The 23,201-nt window shown below is 40.6% G+C and overlaps 1 protein-coding gene across 1 annotated transcript in view; it reads left to right on the top strand.

The window, feature by feature from the left end:
- Positions 1 to 23,201, top strand: part of CENPO (centromere protein O) — a 41,708-nt gene that overhangs the window by 11,015 nt on the left and 7,492 nt on the right. The window contains exons 4-7 of the mRNA XM_004473209.4: positions 20,206 to 20,323; positions 20,988 to 21,247; positions 22,028 to 22,199; positions 22,851 to 23,017. Coding sequence (XP_004473266.2) covers positions 20,206 to 20,323; positions 20,988 to 21,247; positions 22,028 to 22,199; positions 22,851 to 22,987 — 687 coding nt within the window. The 3' untranslated portion in view covers positions 22,988 to 23,017. The remainder of the gene's footprint in view (positions 1 to 20,205; positions 20,324 to 20,987; positions 21,248 to 22,027; positions 22,200 to 22,850; positions 23,018 to 23,201) is intronic.

The following is a 23,201-nucleotide window of genomic DNA, read 5'->3' on the forward strand; positions in this document are numbered from 1 at the left end:
AGTGTGGGCGGTGCCATTCCTGGGCAGGCTGCTCTTTCTTTTCACGCTGGGCGGCTTTCCTCATGGGCGCACTCCTTGCGCGTGGGGCTCCCCCACGCAGGGGACACCCTTGCGTGGCACGGCACTCCTTGCGCGCATCAGCGCTGCGCATGGCCAGCTCCACACGGATCAAGGAGGCCCGGGGTTTGAACCGCGGACCTCCCATATGGTAGACGGACGCCCTAACCACTGGGCCAAAGTCCGTTTCCCAAGTTGTGTTCTTGTTTTCATTTGTTTCAATATATTTACTGATTTCACTTGCAATTTATTCTTTGACCCACTGATTATTTAGGAGTGTGTTGTTCATCCTTCATACATTTGCAAATTTTTATTTTATTTTATTTTATTGACTTTGTAATAATATTACATTAAAAATATATGTACATTTGCAAATTTACTTGTTTTTCCTGTCTGTTATTGATTTCCAGTTTCATTCTTTTATGATCTGGGAAGGTGCTTTGTATAATTTTAGTCTTTTTATATTTATTGAGAGCTGCATTATGACATAACATGTGGTTATGTTTTCCTGGAGAAAGATCCGTGGGCACTTGAGAAGAATGTATAACCTGTTGAATTTGGATGCAGTGTTGTATATGTCTGTTAAGTCTAACTCATTTATTGTTATTACTCAAGTTCTCTGTTTCCTTGTTGGTCTTCTGTCTAGTTGTACTATCTAATGATGTGAGTGGGGTGTTGAAGTCTCCAGCGATTATTGTAGAGATGTCTGTTGCTCCCTTCAGTTTTGCCAGAGTTTGTGTCATGTATTTGGGGCACCCTGGTTAGGTGCATAGGTATTTATGACTGTTATAGCTTCCTGATGGATTGCCCCTTTTATGAATATATATAATGGCCTTTTGAATCTCTTATAACTCTTTTGTATTTAAAGTCTGTTTTGTCTGATATTAGTATATCCCTGCTCTTTTTTGGTTACTATTTGCCTGGAGTATCTTTTTCCAACCTTTCACTTTCGGCCGTTTTGTATCCCTGGGTCTAAGATGAGTTTCTTGTAAGCAGCATATGGATTGCTCATGTTTTATTATCCATTCTGTCAGCCTGTGGTATCTTTTGATTAGGGACCTTAATCCATTCACATTCAAGGATATTTTTTAAAATGCACCATTCCACCATTTTATTCTTTGGTTTTCGTGTGTCAAATCATATTTTTGTCCATCTTTTTACTCTTTTGGTTATCCTTTCTGCTATTCTTTTTTTCTATACTCTCCTGCAAGCTTGTCTCTCCTGTCTTCTTCTTTGAGGTTCTAAGGCTTCCTTTGATATTTCCTGCAAAGGTGGGTTCTTTTTTGCAACACTCTTAGTTTCTGTTTATTTGTGAATATTTTGTACTCACCTTCGTATTTCAAGGACAATTTTGCTAGATAAAGAAGACTCGGCTGGCAGTTTTTCTCTTTCAGTATCCTACTTGTATCATACCATGGTCTTCTCACCTCCTTGGTTTCTGAAGAGAAATCTGTGCTAAGTCTTATGGGACATCCCTTGTACGTGATGGTTTGCTTCTCCCTTGTTGCTCTGAGAATTTTCTCTTTATCTTTGACATTTGGCATTTTGAGTATTATGTACTTTGGAGTAAGTCTGTTCTGCTTTATTCTGATTGGGGTACAGTGTGCTTCTTTGACATGTAAGTTCATTTCTTTCATACAAGTTTGGAAATTTTCAGCTATTACTTCCTCAAATACTCTTTCTGTCCCCTTTCCCTTCTCTTCTCCTTCTGGAACTCCCATGACACTTATGTTGTTCTTTCATTTTGTTATTCAACTCTCTGAGCCCCTGCTTAATTTTTTCTGTTCTTTTCTCTCTTCAATTTTAGCTGTTTTGTCTTCAGTATCACTTATTCTATCATTTCAAGTCTGCTGTTGTATGCCTTTAATGTGTGGGTTTTTAAAAAAGATTTATTTCTCTCCCCTCCCCGCCCCCACCCCGGTTGTTTTTCTCTGTGTCTATTTTGCTGCATCACCTTCTTTGTCTGCTTCTGTTGTCAGTGGCACGGGAATCTGTGTTTCTTTATTGTTTTTTTTTTTTTTAAAGATTTATTTATTTATTTAATTTCCCCCCCTTCCCCTGGTTGTCTGTTCTTGGTGTCTGTCTGCTGCGTCTTGTTTCTTGTCCGCTTCTGTTGTTGTCAGCGGCACGGGAAGTGTGGGCGGCGCCATTCCTGGGCAGGCTGCACTTTCTTTTCACGCTGGGCGGCTTTCCTCACGGGCGCACTCCTTGCGCGTGGGGCTCCCCCACGCGGGGGACACCCTTGCGTGGCACGGCACTCCTTGTGCGCATCAGCACTGCGCACGGCCAGCTCCACACAGGTCAAGAAGGCCCGGGATTTGAACCGCGGACCTCCCATATGGTAGACGGACGCCCTAACCACTGGGCCAAAGTCCGTTTCCCATGTGTTTCTTTATTGTTGTATCATCTTGTGTCAGCTCTCCGTGTGTGCGGCACCATTCCTGGGCACGCTGCACTTTTATTTCGCACTGGGTGGCTCTCCTTACGGGGTGCACTCCTTGTGCATGGGGCTCCCCTACATGGGGGACACCCCTGCGTGGCACGGCACTCCTTGGGTCAGCTACACACGGGTCAGGGAGGCCCGGGTCTTGAACCACAGACCTCCCATGTGGTAGACGGACACCCTAACCACTGGGCCAAGTCCGCTGCCCCCTCAAAATTCTCTATTATACAATATTGTCTGCTCAGGGGGCAGGTGGGTACCAAAGAACTGATGGGTACACAGTAGAATAAAATTCAGATTTCTTATTTCTTCCTGAGTCTCTTTTGGTAAGTTGCATTTTCCAAGAAATTTGTCCATTTCATCTAAACTCTCACATATGTTGGCATAAAGTTGTCAAAATACCCTCTTACTCTCTTGTATGTATAGTATTCAGTAATATGTAATAGTGTATATAGTAGTGATGTCTCATTGTTCATATATTAGTAATCTCTTGCTAAGTTTTATCAGTTTTAACATAGCCATTTCAGAGAACCAACTTTTGACTATGATTTTCTGTGATACATTTGTTTTGTATTTTCATTGATTTCTGCTCATTATTTCCTTCCTTTTACCTTCTTTGGATTTAAGTTGCTATTCTTCCACCTTCTTGATGAATACTTATTTTTTTTTGTTCATCTGAGGTTATAATTTCCCTCTAAGAATAGCCTTAGCAACATTCCACAAGTTTTTAAATGACATTTTCTCTTTTTTTTTTTTTAACTTTATTTTTAAAGAAGTTTTTAGATTACAGAAAAGTTTCATAGAAAATACAGGGGATTCTCATATGCCCCCTTTCCCCTCTCACATTTTCCCCTATTAATAATATCTTACATTAGTGTGATACATTTGTTATAATTGATGAACAAATATTGAAGCTTTGCTGCTAACCATGGTCTGTAGTTTACATTATTGTTTACACTTTGCACCATACAATTTTATAGGTTTTGACAAAATGTATAATGGCCTGAGTCTGTCATAGCAGTATCATGCAGAACAATTCCAATGCCCTATAAAAATGCCCTTTATTCCACCTGTTCTTCCCTCCCTTTCCCTTCAGAACCTCTGGTAACCACTATCTTTATATCAATGATACAAATTTTTCCATTGCTAGAATAATAATAAGCCTTTTTAATTCATAGTTGCATTTCCCCTGTATAGATGTTCATTCCTCAGTCTTGAGGATTTTGAAGTAGTGATGCCTGCACTGCTTCAGATTGAGAGGGGCCTTCGATCTTACAGGGCAGGTGGAAAGAACTGTTTTGCTTTTGGGAATGGGAGTTGTCCATCATCATCATTTTGTTGATTGTCCTGGGCAAGTCTGATGAACTGGAGAGTAGCTGTTGGCTGCAACTCTGCTGAGAGTAGATGTCGGTTTAATGGGCTTATGAACAGACTCAAGATTTAAGTCTGACATATTTTCATTATCACTCACCTCAAAGTATTGTGATATATTCTGTGGCCCATAGTGTTTTGTTTTATTTTAGAAGTGTTTTAATTTCCAAAAAATTAAGGGATTTGCTAGTTTGTTTTTGTAATAACTCATTTATAGCTTAAGTCCATTGTTGTCAGAGAACATGATTCAGTGTGGGGTCAATTTTGGTAAATGTCCCATGCAGACTTGGAAAAAGGTGGATGCTGCATTTATTACATACAGTATTCTATACGTATCAAACAGACCAAGTTTGTTTATCCTGTTCATATATTTTATATCCTTACTGATGCATTTGCCTACTTGTTTTATCAGTTACTGAGATAGATGTGTTGAAGTCTCCCACTCTGTGGGTTTGTCTATTCTTTCCCTTTATGTTCTGTCAGCTTTTGCTATATATATTAGGTGCAGACAAATTCAGGATTGCTATGTCTTCCTGGTTGAGCAAGTCTTCCAATATTATGAAATGTTCCTTTTTGTTTCTAAAACTACTTCTTGCCTTAAAATCTGCTTTGTCAAATATTAGGATAGCTACAGGAACTTTTTGATTAGGGTTTGCATGATAAACGTTTCCTGTCCTTTTGCTTTCAACATTTCAATACCTTTATAATTGAGGTATTCCTCTTGTAAGTAGCATATAGTTGGATATTTTAATACATTCTGACAATCTTTGTCTATTAGTTGGAGTATTTAGTAGAGTAACTTTTTTTCTCTCTAACCCACCCATCCCCAGGTAACTTGTATTCTAGATTCTGACTATGAGTTTGCCTGTTCTAATTATTTCATATCAGTGAGCTCATACAATATCTGTCCTTTTGTGTCTGGCTTATTTCTCTCAACATGATGTCTTCAAGGTTCATACTGTCATATGTATCAGAACTGCATTCTTTTTTATGCCTGAATATCTGTTATGTACCATATTTTATTTATCCATTCATTAGTTGATCGACACTTGGTTTACTTCCATCTTTGGGAATTGTGAATAATTTTACTATGAACAATGATGTACCCTGCTTTCATTTCTTGTAGGTATATACCTAGAGGTGGGATTGTGGGTCATATGGTAGTTTTATACTTAACTTTCTGAGGAACTGCCCAACTGTCTTCCACAGTGGCTCCAACATTTTACATTCCCACCAACAGTGAATGAGTGCTCCTATTTCTCTGCATCCTTTCCAACACTTGGAATTTTCCATTTTTTTAACATTAACCATTCTAACAGCTGTGAACTGGTACTTCATTGTGCTTTTGATTTGCGTTTCCCTGTTGGTTAATGATGTTGAACATCTTTTCAAGATGTCTATTCAAGTTTTTTGCTTATTTTTAAATTGGGTTGGCTTTTTATTATTGTTAATAAATATATAAAGAATTTCTTTATATATTCTGGACATTGAGCCTGTAATTTTGATGAGGTCCCATTTATCTGTTTTTTTCCTTTTGTTGCTTGTGCTTCAGGTGTAAAGTCTTAAGAACCGTTGTCTAACACAAGGTCCTAAAAATGGTTCCCTACACTTTCATCTTGAATTAGATAGTTCCAGGTCTTATATTTAGGTCTTTATTCCATTTTGAGTTGATTTTTGTAAAAATTGTGAGGAAAGGTTCCTCATTCATTCTTTTACAAATGGACAACCAGTTTTCCCAGCACCATTTGTTGAAGAGACTGTTCTTTCCAATATAGTGGTCTTTGTCCCTTTGTCAAAAATCAGTTGGTCATCAGTGTGAGAAGGTTGATTTCTGACTTCTCAATTTGATTCCAATGTTCTAAATGTCTGTCCTTGTGCCAGTTCCATGCATTTTGATTACTATTGCTTTGGAATAAGTTTTCAGATCAGGAAGTTTGTGCCCTCCAACTTCCTTCTTTTTCAAAATATTTTTGGCTATTTTTGGCCCCTTACCCTTCCATATAAATTTGTTGATTGGCTTTTCCGTTTCTGCAAAGATGACTCTTAGAATTGAGATTGTATTGTATTGATTCTGTAAATCATTTTGCATAGAATTGACATCTTAACAATATTTAGTCTTTCCATGAACCATAGAATGACCTTCCATTTATTTAGGTCTTTTAAAATTTCTTTTAGGAATGTATTATAGTTTTCTGCATAACATTCCTTTACATCCTTGATTAGATTTATTCCTAGATATTTCATTCTTTTAGTTGCTATTGTAAATGGATTTTTTTCCCTTGATTTTTTTTCTTTCTTCTGATTGTTCATTCACTATACATAGAAACACTTTTGATTTTGGGGTGTTGATCTTGTATCCCACCATTTTGTTGAATTCATTTATTAACTTTAGGAGTGCTGTTATGAATTTCTCAGGATTTTCTGTATATAGGATCATATCATCTGCAAATAGGGAAAATTTCACTTCTTTGCCAATTTGGATGCCTTTTCTTTCTTTTTCTTGCCTAATTGCTCTGGGAAGAACTTCTAGTACAATGTTGAATAACTGTGTTGACAGTGAGCATCCTTGTCTTGTTCCAGATCTTAGAAAGTTTTCAGTCTTTCACCATTGAGTATAATGTTAGCTGTGGGTTTTTCATATATGCCCTTTATGGTTTTGAGGAAGTTTCCTTCTATTCTTCATGTTCTAAGGTTTTTATCAAGAAGGGGTGCTGGATTTTGTAAAGTGGCCTTTCTGTGTCAATTTTAGAGGACCTTGTGGGTTTTTTCCTTCCTCCTGTTAATGTGGTATATTATATTAATTGATTTTCTTAGTTGAACCACTATTGCATACCTCTGTTACATACCCAGGATAAATCCTACATGATCATGGGGTATAATTCTTTTAGTCTGCTATTGGATTTGGTTGTATTTCTTTTTTTTTAAGATTTATTTATTTATTTATCTCCCCCTCCCTCCCCCCGTTGTCTGCTCTCTGTGTCCATTTGCTGTGTGTTCTGCATCTGCTTGTCTTCTCTTTAGGTGGCATGGGGAACTGATCCTGGGATCTTCCAGAGTGGGAGAGAGGCGCTCAGTCTCTTGTGCCCTTCAGCTCCCTGGTCTGCTGCATCTTGTATTTGTCTCTCCTCTGTGCCTGTTTTTCTTGTGTCATCCAGCTCTTGGCTTGGGCCAGCACTCCTGTGCAGGCCGGCTCTCCCCTTGGGCCAGCTTGCCATGCGGGCCAGCTTGCATTCACCAAGAGGTGAACCCTGTACCTCCCATATGGTAGATGGGAGCCCAGTTGCTTGAGCCACATCCGCTTCCCAGTTTGCTTGTATTTTGTTAAGGATTTTTGCATCTATATTCATAAGAGATATTGATCTGTAATATTTTTGTGGTATCTTTATCTGGCTATGGTATGAGGATGATGTTGATCTCATGGAATGCGAGTTCTCTCCAGTGTTTTGAAAGAAATTTGAGCAGGATTGGCATTAAGTCTTCTAGTAATGTTTGGTAGAATTTACCTGTGAAGCCATCTGGTCCTGTGATTTTCTTTGTTGGGACGTTTTTGATTACTGATTCAGTCTCTTTAATAGTATTGGTTTGTTGAGATCTTTCATTTCTTCTTGAGTCAGTGTAGGTTGTTTCTAAAAATTCGCTTGTTTTAACTAGGTTTATTTAATTTATTGGTGTACAGTTGTTTTTAGTATCCTCTTATAGTCCTTTTTATTTCAGTGGGGGCCGTAGTAATGTCCTTCTTTTCATTTCTGATTTTAGTTGTTTAATGTGTCCTGTCTCATTTTTTCTTTGTCATTCTAGCTAAAGGTTTGTCAGTTTTATTGATCTTTTCGAAGAACCACCTTTTGGTTTTGTTGATTCTATTTTTGTGCTCTATTTCATTTATCTCTGCTCTAATCTTTATTTCCTTCCTTCTGGTTGCTTTGGGTTTAGTTCTCTCTTCTTTTTCTAGTTCTTCCAGGTTTGAACCCAGGACTTTGAACATGGGAAGCAGGCACTCAACCACTTGAGCTACATCTGCTCTCACTTTCTTCTTTTTTAATGTTATCATTTAGAGTTATTAATTTCACTCTCAGCACTGCCTTTACTGCTTCCCATAAATTTTGATATATTGTATTTAATTTTCATTCACCTCAAGAAATTTCCTAATTTCCCTTGTAATTTTCTCCTGTGATTTTCATTGGTTATTTGAGTACCTTGCATAATTTCCATATATTTGTGAATTTTCCACTTCTCACTCTGTTATTAATTTCTAGTTTCATTGTCTTATAGTCAGAGAAGATACATTGTATGATTATAATACTTTTGAATTTATTGAGACTTATTTTGTGACCTAAGATATTGGTCTGTCCTAGAGAATGATCCATGTGCACGTGATGAGAGTGTGTGTTCTGTTGTTGGGTAAAGTGTTCTATATATGTCTGTTAAGTCTAGATGCTTTTGAGTATCATTCTAGCCTTGTATTTCCTTAATGATCTTCTGACTAGATGTTTATCCATGATTAAAGTGGTGTATCAGAGTCTACTATTAATGTAGAGCCATTGATTTCTCCCTTCAAATCTGTCAGTATTACCTTCATACATTTGGGGTCTCTCCTGTTAGGTACATGAATCTTAAAAATTGTTATATCTTCTTGTTAAATTGTCCCCTTTTTCAGTTTAAAATGACTGTCTTTATTCCTTGTAACTATTTTTTACTTCAAGTCTATTTTATGTGATATTAGCTCTCTTTTGGTTACTACTAGCATGGTATATTTTTTTCAGTTCTTTCTCTTTCAACCTACCAGTGTCTTTGAATTGAAGGTGAGTCACTTGTAGACAGCAGACATTTAAAATCACTACTGATAATGTACTTTCTTCTGCCATTTTGCTGTTTAGTCTTTGTAAGTCTTTTTTGTCCTTCAATTCTTCTGTTAATATTTATATATATGATTTTTTTGGTTGTACCATATTGAGTGACTTCTCATTTCTATCTGGATGTATTTTTCATATATTTTTTTAAATAGGATTTTTTTTTTTTTTTAAAGATTCATTTATTTCTCCCTCCCCCCCCCCCCCCCATACCTCCATTATCTGCTCTCTGTGTCCATTCGCTCTGGGAACTGATCCTGGGACCTTCCGGAGTGGGAGAGAGGTGATTACTCTCTTGCACCACCTCAGCTCCCTGTTGCTACGTCCTCTTATTTTCTCTCCTCTGTGTCTCTTGTTGCATCATCTTGCTGTGCCAGCTCTCAGTGTCGGTCGACTTTCCTCCGTGGAGCAGCATTCCAGCGTGGGCTAGCACTCTGTGCAGGCCAGCTTGCCATGGGGCCAGCTTGCCCTCATCAGGAGAACCTGGGCATTGAACCCTGGTTCCTATATGGTAGATGGGAGCCCAGTTGGTTGAGCCGCATCATTTCCTCCAGGAATTGAAATTTAACATCTTAAGTATATTGTAGTCATTTGTAGTTTGCCAACTTAAGTAGCATACACATACACTTTCTGACACCCATCCCCTCACCTTTTTTTGTACTTGTTACCAAATTTATCTTTTATGTTGTATGTCTAAAGCCAGATTTATGACTGTTTTTTGTTCATTTGCATTTTAGCACCTGCTGGAAGTAAGAAGTGGAGTTATACATACCAAAAAATAAATATACTAGTACTGGCATTTATAATTACCCAATTTTACCTTACCAGAGGTCTCTATTTATGCCACTTCGAACTACTGTCTAGTGTCCTTTCCTTTCAGTCTGAAGAACTCTGTTTAGCATTGCTTGTAGGGCAGGTCTAGTGGTGATGAACTCCCTCAGCATTTATTTATCTGGGAATGTCAATCTTTCCCTCAGATTTGAAAGAAAGTCTTGCCATATGTAAAATTCTAGGTTGGCGGTTGTTTTCTTTCAACATTTTATTTCCACCCACTGCCTCTTGCCTCCATGGTTTCTGATTAGAAATCAGCACTCAATCTAATTAGGACTCCTTTGTACATCACACATTGTTTTTTTCTTGCAGCTTTCAGAACTTTCCTTGTCCTTTGCATTACAGTGTGATCAGTGTATGACACTGTTTTTCTTCATGCTTATCCTGTTTAGTAATCTCTGGGCTTCTTGCATGTGCATATTCACATCGTTTGTTAGGTTTGGGAAGTTCTCTCATTTATTTGCATATTCGTTCTGCCCCTTCTCTTTCTGGGACTCCTATAATGCATATATTTGTATGCTTGGTGGTATCCCAGAAGTCTCTTACGCTTTTTTTTTTTTAGATTAAATTTTAAAAAAATTTATAGACGTATATCACTCATAAAAAAAAAATATATGGGGAAGCAGACTTGGCCCAATGGATAGGGCGTCCACCACCATATGGGAGGTCTGTGGTTCAGACCCTGGGCCTCCTTGACCCGTGTGGAGCTGGCCCATGCGCAGTGCTGATGCACTCAAGGAGTGCCGTGCCACGCAGGGGTGTCCCCCGCGTAGGGGAGCCCCATGCGCAAGGAGTGTGCCCCGTAAGGAGAGCCACCCAGCGCAGAAGAAAGTGCAACCTGCCCAGGAGTGGCGCCGCACACATGGAGAACTGACACAACAAGATGATGCAACAAAAAGAAACAGATTCCCGGTGCCGCTGATAAGGATAGAAGCAGTCACAGAAGAACACGCAACACATGGACACAGAGAGCAGACAGCTTGGGGGGGAGAGAAATAAATAATAAATCTTTTTAAAAAATGCATAGTAAGTGTATAGCAGTAATTTGAAGTTACAAAACAAACATACATAACATCATACAGAGCTCTCATACCTCACCCTACCAACAATACCTTGCATTGTTGTGAAATGGAAACATTTTAAACTAATGATTAAAGAGCATCCTCAAAATATTACTACCAACCAAAGTATTTTACATTTGGTGTATTATTTCCCCCACCCGTCTTATTATTATTATTTGTATCATTTATATATGAACATGCGTCAACAGTGTTTAGTAAAAGTTGTGAACTACAAAGCAAACATGCAAAGTATCATACAGGGGTCCCATACATTAGCCCTCCACCAACACCTTGCATTGTCGTGAGACATTTGTTACAAATGATGAAAATCATCAAAATCTTACTACTAACTATAGTCCTTATGTTACATTTAGTGTATTTTCCCCCCAGTCCACCCTACTGTTATTTTTTAAACATTTTTTTTTGACAGAAGTTGTAAACTTACAAAACAATCAGGCACATGTGCAGAATTTCCATACAACAACCCTCTTTCAAGATACCACACCATGGTGGAATATTTGTTACAGACTATGAGATAATATCATCAGACTGTTATTAGGTCCATAGTATACATTTGGCACATTTTTTCATACTCCCCCATTATCAACATACTATGTCTTTGGCATAGATGCATTAATATTACATTATTTCTGTAACCACAGTCCCTAGGTCACTCCAGTTATATTTTTCCCATGCTTCTCCACATTCCCACCACCTTGCAACAGTGACATACATCTGCTCTAGCTCACAAAGGACACTCTTGCATCTGTACTATTAACCATAGTTCTCATCCACCATTTTTTAAATACCAGCATTTTTTAAATAAGTGGAAAACATGATTATCAATTTATTTGGAAGGGTTTCCTGTGTTATTCAGTCCCTAGATTATTCTCTAGCTTTCTGTCAATTGGAATTTACACCCCTAGACTACTCTTTCCAACCACATTCCATTTATAAACCAGCTGTTACTTACTATATAATGTGTTGCCCATCCACTCTATATATTTAAACATTTTTACAATACAAGGAATTAAAACTTCTTCATACATTAAACATCAGTCCATCTCAGTCCTCTTATCTCCTTTAAGAATCTACCACCTGCCACTAAGACTTAAATATATTTTCTTTTGTTTTCTTCTAGAAGCTTTATGGTTCTTGCTTTTATATTTAGGTTTTGATCCATTTTAAATTAATTTTTGTATAAGGTGTGAGATAGGTGTCCTCTTTCCTTCTTTTGGCTATGAATATCCATTTCTTTTTTTTTTTTTAAGATTTATTTATTTCTCTCCCCACCCCACCCCACCCCACTCCACCCCGGTTGTCTGTTCTCTGTGTCTGTTTGCTGCATCATCTTCTTTGTCTGCTTCTGTTGTTGTCAGCGGCATGGGAATCTGTGTTTCTTTTTGTTGTGTCAGTTCTCCGTGTGTGCGGCGCCATTCCTGGGCAGGCTTCACTTTCTTTCACGCTGGGCGGCTCTCCTTACGGGGCACACTCCTTGCGCGTGGGGCTCCCCTGTGCCAGGCACTCCTTGCGCGCATCAGCACTGTGCATGGGCCAGCTCCACCCGGGTCAAGGAGGCCCGGGATTTGAACTGTGGACCTCCCATGTGGTAGACAGATGCCCTAATCACTGGGCCAAGTCCGCCGCCTATTCATTTCTTTTAGCACCATTTGTCGAATGGACTGTTCTGCCCGAGCTGGGTGGGTTTGACAAGCTTGTCAAAATCACTTGACCATGGATGTGAGAGTCTGTTTCTGAACCATTATTTCATTTTCATTGGTCTATGAGTCTGTCTATATTGCCAGTATCATGCCGTTTTTTACCACTGTAGCTAGGTAATACGATTTACAGTCTGGAAGTGAGTCCTCGAACTTGACTTTTCCAAGATATTTCTGGCTATTTGGGAACCCTTGTCCTTCCAAATAAATTGATAATCATGTTTTCCACTTATTTAAAAAATGCTGGTAGAATTTGTATCAGGATTGCATTGAATCTGTTTATTAATTTGAGTAAAGCTGACATCTTAATGTTATTTAGTCTTCTAATTTGTGAGCATGGAATGTTCTTCCAGTTATTTAGGTCTTTTTTGATTTATTTTAACAATGAGTTGTAGTTTTCTGAATACAAATGCTTTAGTTGATTAAGTTTATTCCTAAATATTTGATTCTATTGTAAATGGAAAATTTTTTCCTAACTTCCTCCTCAGATTGCATATTACTAGTGTCTTTTAAAGACTATTTCATCTAATATAAGTATAGCTGCTCCAGCTTTCTTTTTTTTTTTTTTTTGGTTACTGCATGCATGGACTATCTTTTTCCAGCTTCTCAATTTCAATCTATTGGTATCCGTGGGTCTAAGATGAGTCTCTTGCATTCAGCATTTAGGTGGCTCTCATTTTCTTATCCATTCTGTCATCTGTCTTTTGATTGGGGAGTTTAATCCATTAACATTCAGTGTCATTACTGTAAAGCCAGTTCTAATTTTAACCATTGGGTTTTATCTGTCATATTTTATTTTCATCACTCTTTTGAGACTTTCAGATACTTTTACTGATATAATCTTTATTCTAGACTCTCTTCCAAACCTTTTTCTCTGGTGTTTTCAGACTGTAGCATGTCTTTTAGTATTTCCTGCAAAGCCAGTCTCTTGTTTACAAACTCTCAGTTTCTGTTTATCTTGAATATTCTAAACTCACCCTCATTTTTGAAAGACAGTCTTGCCAGCTGTAAGATTCTTGGCTAGAAGTTTTCTCGTGCAGTATCTTAAATATATCATACCACTGTCTTCTTGCCTCCATGGTTTCTGCTGAGAAGTTGGTATTTAATTTTATTTGATATCCCTTATATGTTAAGCATTGTTTTTTCTTGCAGCACTCAGAATTCTCTTTGTCTTTGGCATTTGACATTCTGATTAGTATGTGTCTCGGAGTTGGTCTTTGGATTTATTTGGAGGGGAGTACCTTGTGCTTCTTGGATGTGAATATCCATGTCCTTCAATAGGGTTGCGAAATTTTCTACCATTATTTCTTCAAATACTCCTTCTGCCCCTTTTCCCTTCTTTTCCCCTTCTGGGACACCCATAATACATATGTTTGCATATCTCTTGCTGTTGTTTAGTTCCCTGCGTCCTTGTTCAATTTTTTCCATTCTTTTCTTCATCTGTTCTTTTATATGTTCGCTTTCCAAGGCCATTTTTTCAAGCTCACCAATCCTTTCTTCTCCCTCCTTAAATCTGCTATTATGTGATTCAGTGTATTTTTTATTTCATTTATTACACCTTTAATTCCCATAAAATCTATTTTTCTGTGTATACTTTGAAATTCTTCTTTGTGCTTTTCCAGTGTCATCTCAATACTCTTAATCTCTTTAGCCATCTCATTGAGTTTATTAAGGAGATTTGTTTGAACATAATTAGTTGACTCAACTACTTTATGTCATTTGGAGTCTTTTCTTGTTCCTTTAGGCCGTATCTTCCAGTTTCTTGGTGTGGATTGTAATTTTTTGTTGGTATCTTGGCATCTGGCTTACTAGATATATTTATCTGGGTGCAGTTTCTCTCTTTACTTTAGGGCTTTCTTGTCCTTTCTCCCTTGCTGATTGTATAGTAGGAGCCAAGGGTATAGTTGGTGCTCTCAGCTATGGAGGCTCAAGCTGCCTGCATTGCCCAGGGGACCAGTGAAGCTTCTCCCAACTTTCTCCTTTGCCAGGGGTAGGGACAGAGCTATAGCTATGTGGAATAATCCAAGTTGTGCAGGCCTAGACTCTTGTTACCCAGAGAGACTGATGAAGCTTCACGCCCCTTTCTCCCTTGCCTGGGGATTAGGGATGGAGTTACAGGTATGAGCAGCAGTCTATATAGTGCGGGTCCAAGATGACTACAGTTGCCCCAGCAGACTTCCGACTCTTCCATCTGTGCTAGCCAGATGTTCCTACAGTTACCCAGAGAGGCCAGTGCTAGGGCCTACCAGCCTCCTCCCTGCTAAGGTAGGGTGACTCCTAGGCCAGGGTTACAGTCCGATTGGTGGTCCCTACCAGCACTGTGATTTTCAGTCTGCCCCACTTCTCCTTGTGCCACGGGTGGCGTTAAATTGACAGCTTCCGGCCTCTTTCTGACTTGGACAGGTTCAAACTTGAGCTTATTTTTAGGATTGTACTTTAGCCCGATGAATTTACTAATCAGTAGCTGAAGTTGGTAGCCCACCATCTCTCCCTTCCCTGCTTCTGGGAAATGGAGCTTTCAGCTCCAGCCACAGAATAGCTCCTGAGGAGGCCTGTCCCACCAGAGCAGGATGATCACCAGCCTCTGTGGTGTGGCCTGTAGTTTCCTGGAGAGGCTGATGAAGGTCTCCCCAGCTTCCTCCCTGCCGGGGTTTAGGTTAGAGCTACAATCTGATCTGGATGGAAGGAAGCCAGTCCCTACCAGCACTGTGATTTTCAGTCTGTCCAGCTTCCCCTCGTGCCAAGAGCAGAGTTAAAATGGCAGCTACTGGCTTCTTTCTGACTTGGACAAGTTCAAACTTTAGCTGTTCTTAGGATTATACTTTCGTCTGCCGAATTTACTAATCAGTTAACTGAAATTGGTGCCCAACTGTCTTTTTCTCCCCCGTTTTTGGGAAGTGGAGCTTCCAAATGACCTTCGGAGTAGCTCCCGAGGCAGCTTGTGCCGCCAGTGGAGGATGGGGACTAGCCTCCAAGGCATGGAGTGCTCTACACACGAATCTTCTCTTCAGATGGGCAGTCTCCTTCCATTCTTTATAAAGATGTTGCAGGATGCTCTTCTGGTCTCCTGGAGCCCCCAAACAGGTGCTTTAGACAGATCTAGGTGATTACTAACTGCCCAGTAGCAGGAGCTGACTCTAGGAGCTCTTTTTTCTATCGCCATCTTGCTAGTTGTTCTCTCTTAGGCTGTTTTTTAAGTCTTTGTTAAGTATGTCTGGTCTGCTTGTCTTTGTTGGTGTCTTTTGGATTTTTATTCTCTTCCTGTGGCTTGACCATCATCCTTTCCTGGTTCGTTTGCCTTGTATTCTTTGTGGCACACTGTACATTTTAATATTTTTAAATGTTAACTCTAGGATTTATTGCCTGAGATGTCTGTTTCTTGATTTTGTAATAAGCTTGTGATAAGACAGATTTTTTTGAGTGTCAGCCCTCTTATCAGGGAAGTCTGCCAGAGGGGATCGTGAAGTGCAGGGCTCCTGTCTTTTCTGGCCGGGTCTTGTCCTGGGCTGTGGTGCAGTTCCCATGTTTACAAGCATTTGAATGCCTCCTATACTTCCTGGGAGACAGACCTACCGTTTCTGAGTGAGGAAAGCAGGTAATTCTTCTCTAGGCTATCTGTCTCAGTAATTTCTTATACTGTTTTCACTGTCATCTCAAGCTGCTTTTGCCTGGAGGCAAATTCTGGGAGTGGAGTTAGTGCTGGAGAGTTACTTTCCAAGTCAGCCTTTCCCAGTCTGAACAAGGTCAGGGACCCATGACGGGCACAAATCAGGTCCAAACTGCTCTAGGGAGGGCATCAGGAGGGGCTCCAGGCCCTTATTCGGTGGCTGCACTTTCTTGACCTTCCTAGTGAATGCAGCCCTTCAACTATCTTGCACGCCTCTGAGGAAGTGCTGTGATTTGGAACAATGGCTGCCCTCATAATGGTCGCAGCTCTCTGACGTCACTAATTGAAAGCATTGATCAGCAATCAGCTGTGTCCTCCCCTGGTCTTGGGGAAAGTACTTTTTTGTCCTTTTCCATCACCAGTGAGCTAGCCCAAGGTTCTAGCCCAAGGTTGTACCCCGTGGAGGCCTGCTGTCAGTGGGAAATGGGCACTGGTAACCACAGTGTGGAAGGAACGGTTTCCTAGTCTTTTCCAGCATTTACCAGGCTCTTCCTCCCACTCTTCCCTGAGTGCTGTAACAGTGTTCTTCCAGACTCTGGAGGTTTGAAGTAGTTTTAGACAGTTTCTGCCTGTTTAATAATTGTTCTGGGGAAGTGAACATGGTTCAACTGATAGAGCATCTGTCTACCATATGGAGGGCCCAGGGTTTGATCCCCAGGGCCTCCTGGCCTGTGTGGTGAGCTGGCCCACGCGCAGAACTACTGCACACATGGAGTGCTGTGCCCTGCAGGGGCGCCCCAGCGTGGGGAGTGCCCCACGCAGAAAGAGTATGCCCTGCAAGGAGAGCCGCCCACGTGAAAAAAGCGCAGCCTGCCCAGGAGTGGCGCTGTACACACAGACAGCTGACACAGCAAGATGATGGAACAAAAAAGAGAGACAGTTTCCCTGCCACTGAGGGTGCAAGTGGACACAGAGGAACACACAGTAAATGAACACAGAGAGCAGACAATGAGGAGTGGGGAAGGGGAGAGAGAGAAATTAAAAAAAAAAAATTGTTCTGGAGTGACTGATGCCTGGAGCTTCCTACTTTGCTGTCTTTCCATAATCCTCAGTACCTTAACTTTTAATGTGATTACTGATATATTTGCGTTTCAGTCTACCATCTTAGTATTTTATTGTTTTATCTGTTCTTTGTTCCTCTTTTCTCCTTTTATTGCCTTCTTCAGACCGGCCATTTTTCAAAATACTGCCTTTTTTTTTTAAAGATTTATTTATTTATTTTCCTCCTTCCCTCCCCCCACCCTGCTGTTTTTGCTGTCTGTCCATTCGCTGTGTACTTCTGTATCTCTTTCTCTTTTTGTCATCTCCTCTCATTTTTTCTCCTTTAGGATTCACTGGGATTCAATCCTAGGGACCTCTGACGTGGAGAGAAGTTCACTCTTAACTGTGCCACCTCAGTTCCTGGTTTCTGCTGCGTTTCACCTTGACTCTCCCCTTCGTCTCTCTTTTGTTGCATCATCATCTTGCTGTGTGACTCCCTTGCACGGGCACTGGCTCGCTTCACGTGCACTAAGTTCGCCACACAGGCACTGGCTCGTCACGTGGGCACTTGGCTCGGCATACGGGCACTTGACTCACAGTATGGGCATTCAGCTTGCCATGTGGGCACTCATGTGGACACTTGTCTTACCGCACAGGCACACTTTCTCTTTTTTTTTTTCCACCAGGAGGCCCCAGGGATCAAACCCAAGTCCCCCCCCATGGTAGGTGGAAGCCCTATCACTTGAGCCATGTCTCCTCCCCCTCTTCTTTTAATATTTTCTTTGACTTTGGCTTTTAGCACTTTTATATCATGATGTACTTAGGTTTGGTTTTCTATTTATGTATCTGCTTGGTGTTCATAGAGCTTCTTTTGTTTTGGAAAATTTGGCCATTAGTTTTTCAAGTAATGCTTCTGCCTCATTCTTTCTTTTATTTCTGGGGCTCCCGTGTAGGGTGTTTTGACTTTTTTTACTGTGACCGTCTTCTGTTTTACTGAATTTTATTTGTTTGCTTCAATCTGGATATTTTCCAATTACTTATTTTCCACTTTACTTACATCTTTTCTTATTCGATTGGCTTTTAAATCTCTATTGAATTTTTAATTTCAGTTCCTGTATTTTTAATTTATAGAATTTTTAAAATTTTTAAAAATAAAATTTTATTCAAGTGTACCATTCATACATGAACATACATAAATAGTAAACTTTGGGAATTTACAAAACAGACATGCATATCATCATACAAGGCTCCCATACATCTCCCACCACCAACACCTTGCATAGGTGTGAAACATTTATTAGAAACTATGAAAGAGAATTGTCAAAATATTACTATTAACTATAGTCCATATCTTACATTTGACTTATTTTTCCTCCAACCCACCCCAATTATTAACACTCTATGTTAATTCATGTATTTGTTATCATTCATGAGAGAACATTTTCATATTTGTCCTGTTAACCATAGTCCGTCAACACAGGGAATCCAGTGGTGGGTGATGCACTTTTTTTAGATTCCTTTTCTTTGATATGAGTTCCCCATCATTTAATCTCTTTTAAAGACCATGCCTGATAACTCAAATAGCTGAATTCCCTTTTATCTGTTTCTGTTGTCTTCTTTTTCCCCTTGTATTTTCAGTCATCTATTTTTCCTCTTCTCTGTGTGCCTGGTCATCCCCTTCCCTTCCCCCCTTCCCCCCCTTCCCCCTTCCCCCTTCCCTTCCCCCTTCCCCCCTTCCCTTTCCCCTTCCCTCCCCTTCCCCCCCTTCCCCTTCTCCTTCCCCTTCCCCTTCCCCTTCCCTTTCCCCCATGGGTATTATGTATGAAAAAATATAGGGGCTCTCAGTTATGTCATCTTCCTCTAAAGAGAGTTTAAGTTTTTTTCTGGCAGGCATAGCAAATGGACATATCACCTTAGTCTAGATAGGCTGGTTTATTTCTTGTTTTTCCTTCTTTAGAAAGAACCCTCAGTTGAAGGGAGGGGGGCAGTTTATCAAGGCCCTTCTTTGTTGACAGGCCATGGATGTCAATTTTTGGTTCCCCGTACTGTGAGATTACTAAAATCTGTTTAGCTTTTTACCTTTAGCAGCTTCTGTCTGTGTAGTTTCTTAGTACCCTGTTACACATATGCAGGTTAAGAATTGGCAGATGGCTAGAGGGCACACTGCATGCAGAATATTGGGTTTTCTTTTCTCTGGCCCATAGAAAGGTTGTTTTGATAAACTTGACCTTTTGGTTTTTATCTCTTGCACAGAGAGAGACTGCTCCATAGTTCAGCCTGTGGCTTTTTCTTTGGCCCCAATGCCATGCGGAATACAAATCACCCAATGCCCTGAGAAGAAAAGCTGCAGGGAAGGTCTATAACTTTAGAACATTTATCAGGACTCTTCTATCCTGGGTATTCTGGTTGTTTTCTAAATACCTTCAGACCATTTCTGTTTGCCCGCTTATGTATTTTTGCTGTTTTATCCAGCTTGTATTGTTGTTCTCAGGAGTATTAGTCTGATATTATCTCCTGTGATGTAGCTAGAAGCCTGAAAGCCAGCACTTCTTTTTTTTTTTTAAGGATTTATTTATTTATTGAATTCCCCTCCCCTCCCCCGGTTGTCTGTTCTCTATGTCTTTTTGCTGCGTCTTGTTTCTTTGTCCGCTTCTGTTGTCGTCAGCGGCATGGGAAGTGTGGGCGGTGCCATTTCTGGGCAGCTCTCCTTACGGGTGCACTCCTTGCGCGTGGGGCTTCCCTACGTGGGGGACACCCCTGTGTGGCAGGGCACTCCTTGCGCGTATCAGCACTGCACATGGGCCAGCTCCACACGGGTCAAGGAGGCCTGGGGTTTGAACCGCGGACCTCCCATGTGGTAGACGGATGCCCTAACCACTGGGCCAAGTCCGTTTCCCTGCCAGCACTTCTTATTCTGGCACTTGAAACCCTGCACAGCCCTGCCCCAGCCAACTCTCCCAGCCTTGCCTCTTCATAGCCATCTGTTTCACTCACCCAGTGCTCATCCTAGACATTTTATTAACATCCTTTTCTTCCTCCTTAGTACTCTCAGTTCCTACAAAATTCTGTCTCTACTGTTAATTCATAGCACTAACTCGTCACTTCTCTTGATTTATTACATGAAACAAAGGATTAATACTTTGTGTTTAGCTTTTATCCCATTAAGTGAAGGCAGGGATTTTGTGTTATACTCCTTTGTGCCCAATTTGATTTGCTGCATATTTTGCAGGTCAAAGCATCTACTGCTGATGTAGAGCCTGACCAAACGTTGGAGATCAGTGAGCAAGAAATTTTGGAAACAAAACTGGAAAATGTGAAAGCCATTCTGCAGGCATATCGTTTTACAGGTGTTACTTGTTTCTGCCCTGATTCATTCTGGGTCTGTCTCCTCAGTCCTTTGGAAGTATTACTAGTCCCAGTCTCATTTTGTGGACATTTATTTTGCCCCCTTCCAACCCCCACTACACACTCAAGCCGGCATGCTGTTTGTAGGCATATCTTCACATTCAAGATCAGCTGTTTATATAGCAGAAGGTTGGTTGGTGGCTGCTTAAACCATTTATTTAAGCTGTTCATTTTTTTCCTGACCCTGGACTAGAACTTCCTTTAATGCTGGCTTGCATTATGTCATTGGTCAAATAGTTAGAAACCCTCAAGTCTGTTTTGCCATTAAAATGGGGTTTCTCCCATCTCTAGTCACAAGAGGATTGTGGGAACTATCAAATTATTTGACATTCATGGAAAAAACAGAATTAGTAAGTTAAAATTTTTCAAAATCTCTTCCTCATTAATTTGATATTTAGGAGACATTGTAGATGTCTTTTTTTCTTTCTGTGTCTTTGGCACAATCAAGGCAAGAAAGAACCTATGGTGTTCACTCATTCAGCAGACATCTGAGCAGATACTGTAGATACTGGGCCCTGTGGAAGGTCCAGGGGATGCAGGGGTGAATAAGGTAACGGCCAGGCTGCCGGGCATCTCCTGAGAGGTGTCATCTTACTGTTCCCACAGGGCTCAGTGGTAAACTGACCAGCCGAGGAGTCTGCGTCTGCATCAGCACTGCTTTTGAGGGGAACCTCCTGGATTCCTATTTTGTGGACCTTGTCATACAGAAACCACTTCGGATACATCACCATTCAGTTCCAGTCTTCATTCCCCTAGAAGACATAGCTGCAAAATACTTACAGACTGATATTCAGCACTTCTTGTTCAGTCTCTGTGAATATCTAAATGCTTACGCTGGGAGAAAGTACCAGGCAGATCAACTTCAGGTATGTGAATAGGATCTTATATAGCCCATTTTATGGGTCCAGGGCAGGCTTAAAAGGAAAAATACGGGACAAGTTTTCTTTTTAATTTTAGGTGTTTTGTAACTTAGCCAAAAGTTTGACCATTTTCCTTCCGATGCTTATTTCTTGTTCATGTATAAGCTGTATTCAACCCTATTCCAGCTCTGGAATTGATGTTGAAGCCTGGATACTGGGTAAAGGATTAGTCACTCCTGGAGAGCACTGTGTGCCAAGTGCTTGGTGAACCTTGGGGATGGATGCAAAGCAGAGAATAATGGGCTTTGAAATGCCAAAGAGGAAAACTATTAGTCTCTTCCTAAACTTTGGTCTACCTTCTTTGGGTTACAAAATTACAGCTAGGGTTGGGGTGAATAAAGTAGACAGGAAATTAATGCAAGCAGAGACTAACACACCCTATGCATTTGGAGTGAGTCAGAAGCTCCCAGTTGTCAGGTGGATAAACCTAAATTGATGTGGGAATGCAGACATGAAGCATCTTAGCACAAATCCAGTGTCCGTGAAATTTTCAGCAGAAATATTATCTTCCTTCCCAGCCCTCCAACCATGTATTTAGTAAATATTTCCTGAAGGCCCTTGTAGGCTGCTGCTGATCCTTAATCCTTTTTTCAGACTTGCTCTGTCCTTCATTTCTTTCTCTGATGTTTCATTTTGGAGCCTGAATTTTGGTAGACATGTTTTGCCCAGGGCCTTTGGAGCCATAGCCGTCTTCTTCATGTTTGCTTTGAACCCCACCCCCAATAGAGGAACTTTGCAGCCTTTCTGGATGGGCCCTTGCAGAGAAACGCACTGTGCAATTTGCTGTCGTTTACTTACAAAGTGGAGCCACGGGGTCAGTCGTTCCCGTTCTGTGCTAGACTGGTGTACAAGGACCTTACGATAACTCTTCCATCTGACGTCACCGTTACATATCAAGGTAAGAGGAAGGATGCTTCAGTGAAGAAGCTATAAAATGCTCTAATTCATTCAGTTTGAACAAAATAGGGAAAGATAGGTAGAATGTACCCAGTGGGCTTCTAGAGATGCTTTTTTCTGATTTTGGCCTATAAGTATACTAAGATAAAAAGATAGTTTTGCTGTTTATACCAATTTTTCCTCTCCTCTTTTTAAACAGTAAACATAATTATCCTAGTTCCCCCCCTCCTTTGCCAGTGTTCTTCAGCCTATGATTTATCGCTTTTCATTGGCAATTCCTCTCAAAGACAGGCAACTAATGTGACTAAGTCATGGGGTCATTGATGGTGAGTGGAGCCAAGTGTCATCGCACTGTGAAGCCAAGGAGACATAAAATTGTGCTCGAAGTGGAAAATTTTAAGGGCTGGCGCTGAGAGACGTTTGTTGTGACCTTATTTCTTTGAATGTAGCACAGTAATGTGAAATGTGTAATAATGAAAAACTGGATAAAATGGCTTTAGGAGGCAGAAATTTTGAAGCCACCGGAGATTTCCCACCCTTGGTTATAGATTACTCTGGGCAGTGTCTGCTTTAAGTCCCTAAGTGGTCCAGGTTCTCACACCTCCACCTCCAGTTACATTGAAGAAGACTGATAGAATCTTTGCTTTTTTAGGGATGGAAGCATTATCCACTTCTTGGGAAGAACAACGAGTATCCCATGAAAACCTGTTTCGTACGAAGTCCCTACATAAAGTGTTTACTTCATTTGCAAGAGGAGGAGAGAAGTTGCATATCAATGTGGCCTCCTAAAAGATTACTTTCATTGGGAACACATGAGAAGTGAGTAGACTAGTACTGTACAGTCCCAGGCAACGTTGTGAGCAGTGCAAACCACTAAACCGCGCAGGCCCTTGCCCAAGGACTGGCTTGGCAATGGGAACAGATACCTGCTGCCCCAGCAAGGGGTAAGGGACAGTTTGGGTCCATGGACATTGGCTTTTGGGAGCTGTTCTGGTCAGTTGTT

This window comes from Dasypus novemcinctus, chromosome 25 (assembly GCF_030445035.2).
Source record: "Dasypus novemcinctus isolate mDasNov1 chromosome 25, mDasNov1.1.hap2, whole genome shotgun sequence".
Lineage (NCBI taxonomy): Eukaryota > Metazoa > Chordata > Mammalia > Cingulata > Dasypodidae > Dasypus > Dasypus novemcinctus.